Source organism: Numida meleagris, chromosome 5 (assembly GCF_002078875.1).
Source record: "Numida meleagris isolate 19003 breed g44 Domestic line chromosome 5, NumMel1.0, whole genome shotgun sequence".
Taxonomy (NCBI): domain Eukaryota; kingdom Metazoa; phylum Chordata; class Aves; order Galliformes; family Numididae; genus Numida; species Numida meleagris.
Window position 1 is genome coordinate 45,189,778 of NC_034413.1, and position 13,444 is coordinate 45,203,221.

The 13,444-nt window shown below is 37.3% G+C and overlaps 1 protein-coding gene across 11 annotated transcripts in view; it reads right to left on the bottom strand.

The window, feature by feature from the left end:
- FAM126B (family with sequence similarity 126 member B) overlaps positions 1-13,444 on the bottom strand; it is a 59,281-nt gene that overhangs the window by 28,256 nt on the left and 17,581 nt on the right. For 10 of the 11 annotated variants that reach the window (XM_021400823.1, XM_021400821.1, XM_021400822.1 and 7 more), the window contains 3 exons: positions 9,113-9,217; positions 6,098-6,176; positions 5,177-5,278 (listed from right to left, as the gene is read on the bottom strand). In XM_021400823.1, the coding sequence (XP_021256498.1) occupies positions 5,177-5,278; positions 6,098-6,148 (153 nt within the window). In that variant the 5' untranslated portion in view covers positions 6,149-6,176; positions 9,113-9,217. Of the gene's footprint in view, positions 1-5,176; positions 5,279-6,097; positions 6,177-8,150; positions 8,225-9,112; positions 9,218-13,444 lie in introns of all 11 variants that reach the window. The other variant, XM_021400820.1, reaches the window with a different exon arrangement.

Below are 13,444 nucleotides of genomic sequence, written 5' to 3' on the forward strand. Positions count from 1 at the left end.
CTGTGTAAAATAAAACTTTGCTAGCAGTCAAATCTCTTATGCAAGGCTTGGTGTAAGCACCTTGTGTAACAAGGCTTCTGATGGACAGTCTAGTTACTTCAAGCTAAAAGCCTGTTTTTACAGCAGAAACAAAAGCAGACTCCTTCAACAGGGGGAAGGAAGAAAGCTGACACTAAGACTGCTGACAGCAAAATTCAGTAGTCTGGAGCACACAGATTTTTATTAGCTATAAATGTAAAATAACTCAATACTACATCTTTTATTTAGGATCCAATGAAAATATAAGCCTTCTACTGCAACCATTTTGAGAGAAAAGACCCTAGCATTCTTATAGAGTATACATTTATTTATTTAGTGTATTTATTCTAACGTTTCACACATGAACAGCACCTCGTGTTTCAAAGATTTACAAGTAAATGTTTTAATATTTACTCAGTGCAAATGCTTATCTAACACTAATTATTAAAAGCATTTGTTACAGTAGATGTTCTAGTCCTCAGAGACAGAACTGTATCCATGTTTTATGAGAAGTCTAGCACTGTTCAGATGCTCAAACAAAAAAGAGAGGTTAATAAATAATTCAGAGATCACCAAACACATGTTTATGTTTTCTTTAAAAGAAAATATGAACAGGAAGCTAGTGTTAAAAATAAAAGAGGAATCTCTATGGAAATAAGAAATACAAATGCATCTGCGAGGAGATAACAGGTACAAGATGAGCTTAACAAACATTATCAGAAACTAGACATATACAGTGGCATTGCTATTAATAGTACTTCTATTAGATTAGAGATGACAGTAGCCCAAAGCTGTTTCCTATTTGAAATTAGTCAGTCTAATCCAAATCTCATTAAAAACAGTGGAAAAGAATAATTTGTTTTAGCTGAAGTCAGACCAGACTCTACCAGAGTTAATTCTACTAAGTTACTGAGTTAATTCAACCTACCTTAAATGAAAATTTTATAAAATTAATCTTAATTTAGATCATTTTGCCTAGAGAGATATGGCAATATTCAGTCAGTGGTACTGCAAGCCTGTAAATACTCCTCATATCTCATAGCTGTGACGTTAATTTTGCAAAAGAGTTAACAACTGCAGCAAGCCTTTTTCAGCGAATTCTCCTAGGGTAATGTTCAGAAGACATTGAATAAACAGAGGAAATGAAACATTTGTCACCAGTAATGAACGTATGAATGAACAGGCATAAATTTTTTCAATTCCAAAAGATCCCTTTGTACGATATTACAGAAAACTGAATAGAACAGCTAAACAACAAGCTAAATAGTCTATTAGAATAATATCTCTTTTCTGACAAACCAAAAGCTTCCATTAGAAGAGTGCTCCTATTAGCATAAAGACCAATTAGCGTAAGAAACAAAACAAGATTTTTTTCCTAACATAAATACAATACGCAACAATGACGTAATTTGCAGACCTCATTTTCGCACCTCAAGAAGATTCACACTAGTCATGTTTTAAGGAAGCTGACTATTAGCTTTTATGTTTGGCTTATTTTACAAGGTTATCAAATCTTAAGAGTCATTGCCAGTCATTTAGGACGAGAGGGAATGGCCTCAAGTTGCCCAAGGGGGGATTCAGGTTGGAAGTTAGGAAATACTGCTTTTCTGAAAGAGCGGTCAGGCACTGGAATGGGCTGCCCAGGGAGGTGGTGGAGTCACCATCCCTGGAGGTGTTCAAGGAACATTTAGACGTTGTGTTGAGGAACATGGTTTAGCGAGAACTGTTGGTGACAGGTGGACGGTTGGACTGGATGATCTTGTAGGTCTCTTCCAACCTTGGTGATTCTATGATTCTACCATATCTTGAAGTTCAAAACTGAGTATAAAATGCATGACAAAGACTGGAAATGTTTGCTTCTTAGATAAATTCAAACACAACAGGAAATAACACACTCATTTTAGACTTAAATATAATACAATGGATGAAATTAGTGTTATTTGAAGATTACTATGTCTGGAAAGTGCTTGGCATTGCAAAGGTGATCATTTTGTTTCAAGGCTGAGCTTTCCAGGTTAAAACAAAATAGCCACACATGAAGAGTCAATATTTAAATTTCATTACTACGTTATTTTAAGATGTATATAACATTTATGTCTATAAGCAGAAACCAATTTAAATAATTAAGAAACTACATGAAAAGAACAGTACTTCAAAACGACTTTATCTTAGAAGGCAAATATTAAGCAAATAAATAAAATAAAAATACATTACTCAGTTAAATGAGCCACTTATGAGCAAAATCACACTCTCCTCTTTACGTAACTTCCTGTTCCAGTCATTATCTTTATCATATTAAGAAACTCCTGGAATTTCCTAAGAGGTACAAAGTAACAGTTCTATTTAACTTGACAGTTTGCTTGCCTTCATTTGTTAGCTCTGAAATTGGTAGACAGATGTCAAACACGAAAAACACCTTAGTTGCTTGCTTTTGTTCTTAAACATGCTGGTTTCATGCTAAATCAACAGTCCTAGTCTTACCAAGAGAGTACTAAGCGATTTTGGCAAAATTCATATTTGCCCCAAGCAGTAACCCCCTTTCAAAACTTTGTTAAATAGGTCAACTTTACAATGAAGTTGTACTAAAAAACTACTTGTCCATCATGTTTAAGAATTCAGCTAGTATTTTTTGTAATGGTTTACCACACAAGCTTTAGCTTCATAAGCAGTTACCTTTCTAATAACAAAGGAACAAAAAAAAAAAAAAAAAAAAAAAAAAAAAAAAAAAAAAAGAAGAAAAATCACCAACACCCTATAAGGCACTTGAAAAAAAAAATCTCAAAGCCAAATATTACCAACAGAATTACACAAAGTAATGAATTTATTGTATACTTTTGTGAGAGAGTTCTGCATGAGGTTATACTCCTCACACGTAAGTTCAGAAATACATATTGCCTTAACAACCAGAACTTGAAGTTAGTCACAAATTTGAGATCATGCATTTAATACTTGAGATCAGAATCAGGCCCAAACAGCATCAGCAGTTCCAAAGAGTAGAATTAGACAAGCATCAATGTGCAGTAACTTAAAATCACTCTCAGACACTTAAGAATGTGCTTTTTTGACAAATTTGTTTCTTTGTATCACAGAAAATAAACCAAATGCTTATTCTCAGAGCAAAGGACAACACTTAGATATTCAGAAGTCTATATGCACATACACACACAAATACATCTAAGATGCTAGAAAGTAACAGTAGCAATGGTGGCTTCATGTCAGAGGGAGTAACAGTAGCTTCAGTACAAAGAAAAATGTCACTACGCAAGTTATTTGTAACACACAATCATAGAATCATAGAATGGCCTGGGTTGAAAAGGACCACAAAGATCATCAAGTCTCAACCCCCCTGCCAAGTGCAGGGTTGCCAACCACTAGACCAGGCTGCTCAGAGCCACATCCAGCCTTGCTCTGAATACCTCCAGGGACGGGGCATCCACAACCTCCTTGGGCAACCTGTTCCAGTGCGTCACCACCCTCTGAGTGAAAAATTTCCTCCTAATATCTAACCTACATCTCCCATCTCAGTTTAAAACCATTCTCCCTTGTCCTAACACTATCCACCCTCGTGAACAATTGTTCCCCTTCCTGTTTCTACACTCCCTTGAAGTATTGGAAGGCTACAATGAGGTCTCCCTGGAGCCTTCTCTTATCCAAAATAAGCAAGCCCAGTTCCCTCAACCTTTCTTCATAAGAGAGGTGCTCCAGACCTATGATCATCTTGGTGGCCCTCCTCTGAACTTGTTCCAAGAGCTCCACATCCTTCTTGTGCTGGGGGCCCAGGCCTGGATGCAGTACTCCAGATGGGGCCTCACAATAGCCGAGTAGAGGGGGACCACCACCTCCCTCTCCCTGCTGGCCACTCCTCTTTTAATGCAGCCCAGACAGAACATAGTTGGCCTTCCAGGCTGCCAGCACACACTGCTGGCTCATGTCCAGCTTCTCATCCACCAGGACCCCCAAGTCCTTCTCCGCAGGGCTGCTTTCCAGGAGTTCTTCCCCCAGTTTGTATAAATACCTGGAATTTCCCCGGCCCAAGTGCAACACCTTGCATTTAGCCTTGTTGAACCTCATTAGGTTCTCGTGGGCCCACTTCTCCAGACTGTTCAGGTCCCTCTGGATGGCTTCCCTTCCCTCCAATGTATCGACTGCACCGCTCAGCTTGGTGTCATCTGCAAACTTGCTGAGGGTACACTTGATGCCATCGTCTATGTCACTGATGAAGATGTTGAAGAGCACTGGTCCCAAGACTGAGACTTGGGGAAATGAAATGTTCCAGAAATGACCTTAACACCCACAAAGTGGTGTTTTTTGGTTTTTTTCTTGCATGAGAATTAAGTAATATCCTCTAAGCTCAATCAAGCGTCCAGCTTCTAAAAGCAGCTGAGCTGTATTTAGTAAAATAAGAAGCTTCCTTAGTGTGTACGCTTGCCATTAAATCTATAAATATACAAGAGATCACAGATGATAAATCAAATATTTTGAATTTTTATCTAAAACAGTTTACACAGCAGAGTGGTATACTTGCTCAATTCATTTAGAAGGCGCATTTCACACACTCCTCCAGAAACAGTCATGATAGAAGCCACTGGAACAGAAAGCATAGCTTTATAGCATCATTTGCTAAAGGAATTACAGACAAGGGTAAGATTTATTTTTTTTTATTGTACATATTTATATTTTGGAGTCCTGTTTCTGCTCTTGTTTGCAGTAGTTTAAACCAAATTTCACAAACATTATACTAGTATAAGCAAAAGACCTGCTTATTTTAACTGCATATAGTGAGTTATACACCAATTCTTTCTTCCACCATAATAAGCCACCAGGTGAGATGCAATTAGTCTTACCGGGTTTCCACTGTAAGCCATACTTTGTTGCACCTGAAATGTGTTTTCTGGGGAAAAAAAACAACTTGCAAAGTCAATTGTAACTGTCAGATGTGGCAAGTAAAATTTAGTAGACAGCATAAACTGTATTTTTGGGAGAAGATGATGTTGTGTCTTATCAGAAAAGCATTCAAGTGAATGTCAAAATGGAAGAGAATAATAAAAGGGATGATACACCTGTCAGACCACATCAGAAAAGAGATTGTTCCTCTCAAAGTTCTCTACATTCAATTACAGAGGTGGAAGCCATACAACCGCGAACATAAGTCTCCTACCTCATTATTTGGGTCTTGAATGACTTTATAAAGAGCTGGTACCAGTGTTTTTTTTCGGTGCAACGTAGCTGCATAGCTGGAAATTTGTGTTTCAGGTAATGCCTAAATTTAAAAAAAAAAAAGTTGCTCTGATAAATCAATGTTCACAAGTACAAACACATTCATCCTCATCCCAATATGAAGAACAATTCCTGAAGTTGAGTAAGTTTTAGAATTTGTAACCTAGTTCATTCAGTACCAGTTCTGCTCCATATAAACTGCATTGAGAGGCAACATAGCAACGTTCAAGGTTATCTTCAGAAGCAGTTTCAGATTTACGTTTCAGAAAAATTACTTGATTCAACTTGAAATGAAGACACTTTGTTTTCCCAATATTTCTTATTTAACAGACACTTTCCAAAGACTTGATTAATCAATTACAGCCTAAAGCCCCACCACGGAATTATGTCTGTAGATTTTGCATCCCTGGCACCTCAACAAGTTCCTAATAACACTATATAATGAATTTTTGCATATCAGTGATGTGAGGAATTACTAATTATTCATTTCAGTAACACATTAATATTATATCAGTCATGAAATCCAGTTTGCCTGCTTATGCATTATCCGCTGTTTCATCCACCACAATTATAAACATGCAGAACAGCTTAAAAATACTTCAGATTCCTCTTGATAAAACAACTCATTTATGCAGACTATAGGAATAAGCAGCCAAACGCTTTCTTTGGTATTTTCAAAACTTCAAACATCTATACTGATTTTGTTAAAGGCAAAACAAAGAAGTTGCTCAATCAGGAATGTAGGTAGTGTTATCTAGCTATCAGTTACATTCTGTCAACTTGATTTACACACTAAGATATGCTTTAAAAATCACACTGTTATAATAGGCAGTGTTTGGCTCTATCATTCGTCTTAGCTCACCTTGAATTCCGACAGCCATTCTTCCACCACACCCCTTTCAGATCCCAGCATTTTCTTACTTCTGTGTCTTCTCTCTTACCTTTACAAGCAAAAGGAAAAAAAAAATAGTAAGGAAGAGTTCTGGTAGAAATACTTTTTGTAAAATCCTAACCCAATGAAAATCCATTAATAATTTCCTGAAAGATGTATATAATATCCAACAACATAGAAAGTTGCGCTCCTGACAACTGGTCCTATTTTCAAACAATGACCAAAAACTGCTCTCTTCAGACTCTTCTTCTGAACTACTGCACTATAATGGAGGGGAAGGTAAAAGAGGCACTCAGTGCTTCAGGCCAAAATGTACGTTATTTAACACAAACGTCATGTCGTTCTTGCTCCCTTACCAAATATAGCGCAAAGAAAAGAAAAGCAGACCAAAGTCAATAACATCATGGAACAAACGATGTTAGATGATGTAATGACAGTTCTAGATGCACGTAATAAAGAAGTTTCATAACAACTGTTATCAGGAATTCTAATAGCAGAATTTCACTCCCTAAAGCTTGATCTTAAAAGAATTGCACAGCTTGAAAGAAAAGCTTCACAATTTAGCTCTTCTAACAGTATGTTGGAATGCTCAGGAAAAAGAAAAAAAAAACAAAGAAAACTGTCAGGGACAATTGTTTTCCATTACCATAATGGTAGAATTCTAACATGTTTCCAATTTTCACAAATTGCTGGTTTGCTTTCAATTTTTTTTCAGTCATATTCTTACGTGCTCAAACTTACTGTGTATAGCTTCTCTTGTTAAAAAACACAGCTACTGAGAAACCTGTCCTAAATGGGAAAACACACATGTTCTGCTGATACACAAGATCAAAACACTGAACACTGGGCCCAAACCATCTTTCTTTCAAGTACAACTTGTTTGAAAAACAAAACTCAGTTTCCTTAGTTTGCAGCAGTGATATTACACAATTTCATTCAAGAAACTAGCAAAATCTGTTCTGACTACCTTAAAGAGAGAACATAAGACATGAACTAAAGCAATCCTTTGGCTCTTCGTACTGTGTTGTACAGGAGAGCCTGCGTGTGCCTGTAGTGAGAGGAACACTAGGAAGAGCTGTGGTCAAGAAAAGCACCTGACACCAGCATTTATGAAGACCTTCTGACCTAACAAGCAGCAAACAGAACAGACAAAGAAAAATGAACTGTAACAAAGCAACGTTATTCTCTGTACACATAGTTCCCTTCCAGCATCCTGTGCTGGGTGATTTGACTATCCCAGTTAAATAATAAAAAGTTCTCCCAACTCCTTCACATTACTTTCAGTATAGTATTTACAACATGGCATACGTAGACCTTAACATTCTGATAACCAAGTAAAGAAAATACACATGAAGAAATTGGAAGAGTCGTCTTCTTCAAAAAGAAAAAAAAAAACCACCATGAAAAGAGCAAAAAAATTACAATTAGCAAAAAAAAAAAGAAAAAAGATGCAATGTAATTTAGGTCAGGCACAATCTCTCTATCATGGAAGAAGATAACTATTTTGTGCGTGTGTCTATGAGCTAGCAGGGCTTTCCATTTGTTTTTTTGAACACTGCAGCACATTCCTAATCATATAGTTAATTTCATTAGTCATATACAGGAAGTCTTAAAACATTTAATTAACACTCCTGGCTTTACTGAAATGCAAATAACCTAACAGGGTTTTGAGCTCATTGTGTCTCCTTTCAACCGTTGCTTATGGGTCACGACAGAGCGATTGGGATAAAGCTCTTACCCTGAGTACGAAGTGACTGGAAAAAAACAATCTTAAGGGGATTGAAGCTGTGAGGAATTCAGATGGACTTAGATTACATCTCCAATTTACTGAACTTCTTATTGCCCCAAACTATGAGGGAAAAAAATGAACAAACAAGCAAAAAAAACCCTACTACAACAATTTTCCTTCTCACCATTAATTATTGCCTTATCCTTCAGAGAGGAGCTCTGATTTGCTAGCCAAGGGATAAAGGAGAGCTGAATGAATTGCTATTCAGAACTTTCTGATGCTTTTTCAACTCACCTGGCAACACAACTCAACACATACTTATTTGGGTAGGTTCAACAAAAGCTTAGGACCAGCAGTTTAACAGCTGCCTGAACAGAAACAAGAATGTGAAGAGATGCTGTATTTTAAGACATATTTTAGTTACTTTTTTTCTGTGGTTTTTTTTTTAGAAGATGATCTAGGTATATCACAGTTACGTGCAATAAAGCTGTCACACACTGTCAGATACATATATCACTTTTTTTCTAAAAATCTATAAATAACCATCAACACCAAAGCATTCCTTAAAAAAAAAAAAAGCAATCAATAACAATAAATAAAACTTTATTTTTCCCCTTAATACAGTCACCATTCTCTGAAGTTCTTTCAGCCTGAAATGGGGAGAAAAGAGAAATGCTTCCAAAACCAGATGATAACTGGCAACTTTAAACCCATAAATACTACATACAAACAATGTCAAAAATAACTAAGTGCTACTATTGGTAGAATTTGTTGTAAATTTCATAGGAAAAGGGCAGCTGAAGATGAAGTGAAATCTTTACTTTTTACAGTTTTCTCCCAGGTGTGTTTTGGAAACTATTTAAGCTCAAACAAAAGTTACGGTTCTGATAAATAAGTTACATCATGGAAGACGTGTGATAAATGGCTTTCAAACAGCTGGCTAAGATGATTGGAATCACCTGTCTTGGTCTTAGAACATTTTGGCTTTGATTTCCTAACAAAGAACTGCACTTAAGAACAAGTCAGTGCTTTTTAAATAGAAAATGACATGAAATACAATATAAAAACTGTGCTGGGAAACAGTAAATTCCATGTCATGCACCTTTGTATAAATGAGGCTGCACATCTCATTTAGCAGTTAACATTTAACTTAAAGCATCACAAGAAAAGCTACTGAAGAAGTTCACATTTAGTTCAATTTTAGCTCACTTTGTCTGGAAAAAAAATTCCACCTAAAATGCAACATCCAACTTTACCTCTCTTTAAAGAAGTCAGTTTTCTAAAGGAGGAAGAGGAGGAGAAACGCAGCAGTTTTTCAGCCTGGGATGCATTTGTCAAGCCTTCAAATACTGTCCTGTTTTCTGAAAGATGAAAATTAACTGATTATCACAAAGTAAGGAGAAATATAATAAAGAAACAGTAATGTGTAAAAAAAAAAAAGTTAAAAATTGTTTAACAATTTTTATCAAGTCTACTAAAAGCATGTAGGTCTTTCTGTAACACTGCAATTTGCTCTTAAAAACAAAAACCAAACAAATGACAATAAAAAAACCCTCAGCTTTTGAACAGGGGGAAAGAAGGGAAAGATTGCCTACGTGAAGTACAGAATGACGTCTTCCCAATGTGGAAAACTTTTACGTCTTAGTGGTGCACAGTAGTACAAGCACATTGAAAAGAAAACTGAAACAATATTTCATACAATGAAAAGTGCAAGGAAGATTCAAAATTAATGAAAAAAAGAATTACTTTTCTAAGAAGTGAATTGAATTGGTTTTATGATTTGGGAGAACACATGCCTCTTTAAAAGGTCCAAATCATAACTGGAATGTATTAAAGACTCTTCCTTACTGTCAGTGTTCGTAACACTTATTCTCTACAGAGCTAAAAATTCCAATTCCACTGCAAGAAATCTTACATAGTGCTAACATTCACGTTTCACTGCAAGATACTTCCTTTCATGCTGAGCAAAAGGTGAAGAGCACACAGATGAGCCTAGTATAAATTAGAGGATTTCAGTATCCAGAGACCTCTAACAGAAAATTAAAGTAAACGAACAATGAGTATATTCCATTCCATACTGCTTTTCCAATTAATTACTTTCCAGCTATCAAAAATGTATCACCTCCTCCCCTTTTATTTTTTCTCTCCATGCCAACAATTAGTACTTTCTGTTAGCTTTTCCTTTCAGACTACATTGCAATTCAGATATAATTCAGATCCGGGCTGCATCAGAAGAGGGGTGGCCAGCAGGGTAAGGGAGGTGACTGTCCCCCTCTGCTCTGCCCTTGTGAGGTCTCAGCAGGAGTACTGTGTTCAGCTCCAGGCTTCCCAACATAAGAAAGCTGTGGACCTGTTGGAGTAAGCTCTGAGTACGGACACGAGGATGACCAGATGAGCACCTCTCCTAGAAAGACAGGCAGAGAGAATTGGGGTTGTTCAGCCTGGAGAATAGAAGGCTTCAGGGAGAATTCATTGTGGCCTCCCAGTATTTAGAGGGGGCCGACAAGAAAGCTGGAAAGGAACTCTTTATCAGGGAACGTAGTGATAGGACAAGGGGAAATGGCTTTAAACTAAAAAAGGGAATACTTACATTGGATCTTAAGAAGAAATTATTTATTCAGAGTGGGGAGACACTGGAACAGGCTGCCCAGAGAAGTTGTGGATGCCTCATACTGGGAAGTATTCAAGACCAGGTTGGATGGGGCCCTGGACAACCTGATCTAGTGGAAGGTGTTCTTGCCTGCAGCAAAGGAGTAGGAACTAGATGACCTTTAAGGCCTCTTCTAACCCAAATCATTCCATGACTCATTCCATGTCTATTTAGCCTAACAGAAAATCCCGCAATAGCTGTTTGCAAAACAATCAGCATTAAGCTGAAAACTGAACCTATGTAGGTGACAAAATTCAGGTGCCACTTCATATTATAGCTAAGCTCATCTAGTGGCTAGCTTATATGAAAAATGAAACGTCCACCTTCCCCACCAGTATCCCACATACTTCTGTTCCAGAGTTTGCACCATACATCTGACCTGTAAGCAGGCCCTGTTTGGGGAAACTATTTCAGTGTACATCAGCTTTACAACCATGGCCATGCCTGCTGCCAGAAGACAGGAGCTGTCTTGAAAGTAAATGCTGAAATAGAGCTTATGCCACGCCCTGTAGAAATAATGTCAGATATGAAACTCTATATGTGATAGGGTAAGATTTTAACAGTTTGACTTACAGTATAGAAGTACAGTGCATTTTGTGTATTTATCTATCTTAGGAGAAAGGGGGAAAAAACAGCCTTACATAACAGATTTTTTTGTAGCATTTCTACTGTGTGGTCTATCCATTTTCACACAGTGAAAATTTCCTACATTGCCTCAAGTGGATGCTTATATAATAAATACAGCTGGTTGTTCTGATCCTTTCAGACCATTTTTAACAGAGCGTACATTAAAGACTAATAACATAAAATTATATCCCAGAAGATAAAGCACTTGATCTATATGCCACTCTCACAACACCGTTACAAGAAAATGTAAGCGTGCTGTGAGACTACTACAAACTATTTTTTTCTCCAAGGCTACTTTTGTATTCCTCTCAGGAGACTTTTTTGGATGCTAAGGCTTGCTTTGCTCATATGACTTAAAAAGGATGTAGACAAGCAGTTCTGCTGTATCATTTCAGAAGCAGTCCACACCTGCTTCAGCTAGGATTACTATGCTAGTTCAACTTTAGGACAAACAAGCTCTTCCCTTCAAATGACTTGGATATTACAAACAATTGTAAGGACTTGTACAAAAATTCAAGTTAGTCAGGACATAGCTTTACAGCTCTGACTCCCTATGTAAGCAATGAGCAAAAGCTCAGTGCCCGATGGCTGTGCCTCCCCACTGTCCCCACCCTAGAGCCAAGCTGCCCTGGTGGAGCAGCAGGCACTTCCCAATCTACTCAGGCTCCAGGCTGCACCAGGCATGCTTCGCCACTGCCTAGAAAGGAACGCGTGCAGAGCAGTTGTGTGGCTGTCTCTATCTGACACGCAGACACACTTTGGGATTTTCACTCCAGCATCTGTAACGCTTGCCTCACGGTTACATTCACTTCTAAGCTTGCCATGCACAGTCTAACATTTGGAGAAAAATAAATATATCAGACACCATGGGGGTGTGTCTCTAAGATAAACTGGTTCAGCAGCATTAAATCCAGAGCATATTTATTCAAAGGTGAAGCAGCTTCAACTAAGAGTACTGAATTTCATTTCCAGAGTGTTCACGTCTCTCCCAAAGCAAACAAAATGTTTATTTTAGAAGAACTAGTTCTTTTCCTACTATCACTCAAAGGTTCTTAAGCAGGAATCACAATAACTAAACAGAAATTTAGTTATTAGCAACAGCAGTAACTAAACACACTCCAATATTTTGACATAAGAACTGATTGTTTCAATTCCTTAAATACCACACAAGCAAGTCTGAAACCATGTTAAAGCAGAAAAGTTCTAGATGGGAACACAGTCACTCAATGTTAAAACCAAATATAAGAATTAATTACTGAAAAGTTTCCCGTAAAAGCACTTGCAATCATCATCATCATCTTCTCTTGAATTGGTTTATCCAGCACAAGAAGTGTCAGGATGACGCTACAGCTTTTCAGTCTTTAGACCTGGCACCTTTAACGCTGAAGCTACAACATTCTGCTCTCAAAGGAAGTCACAGCCTTACATCCTACCTCTGCCAGTTACAGCTGGGATCTAACCAGCATTATACTAAGCCAAAGCGTTCTCCAAACTAGCTCACACTATGCACAAATATTTTAAAAATAAAAAAACCATGGATCCACTCCTGATGTTAATACAATAGCAGCCTAGATATTTAAGAACTTAACTTTCATTGGGATATATGAGACCGCACTATACAACTTATGACTTGCCGGGTACACTCACAATGAGAGTTTGCTGAGGATCAAACCAGTTAGAAAACGCACATAAAGCAAGAGACAATGGAAATGAGGTTATCAGCTGACTGAAACACCATGAGATGACGCTACTTCTGTTTAAATGACCATCCTTCTATTTACTTACACAGAAATATGTTCCTATTTTAAAGAGCCCCTCATCAGTTCTTTGAAAATATCACAATTGGAAATAAAATTTATAACAGAAATACACTATTGAAACAATGAAACATAAAGCGTGGGTAACTACTCAAAAACTTTAACAGTCTACTGTGATAGAAACGAGAAAGGGAAGGGTTGTTTGTAGGTGTTTTTGTTGCTGTTGTTTTTACTTATTCTAAAGGAACTTGGATTTTATGTTGTCTTCAAAACAAAGGAGAGCATTTACATAAATAGGACACACATTTCAAAAACGAGAATATTTCTTGACGTTTATATGCTAGATGTCACAATGCACATAATGTAACCGAGTCACAGCTGCATGATGATTAAGAAAATCGTGTATTTTGACCTCAAGGTCTATGGCAAGAAGATTACGCAATGAAAATCTGGAGCAGGGAGAAAACCGAACAAGAGCAAAGCTTTAAGTAGTATGATCTCTCTCCAGTGCCACTTATGCAAGAGAACACTACAGTCTGACAGCAGGCCTAAAA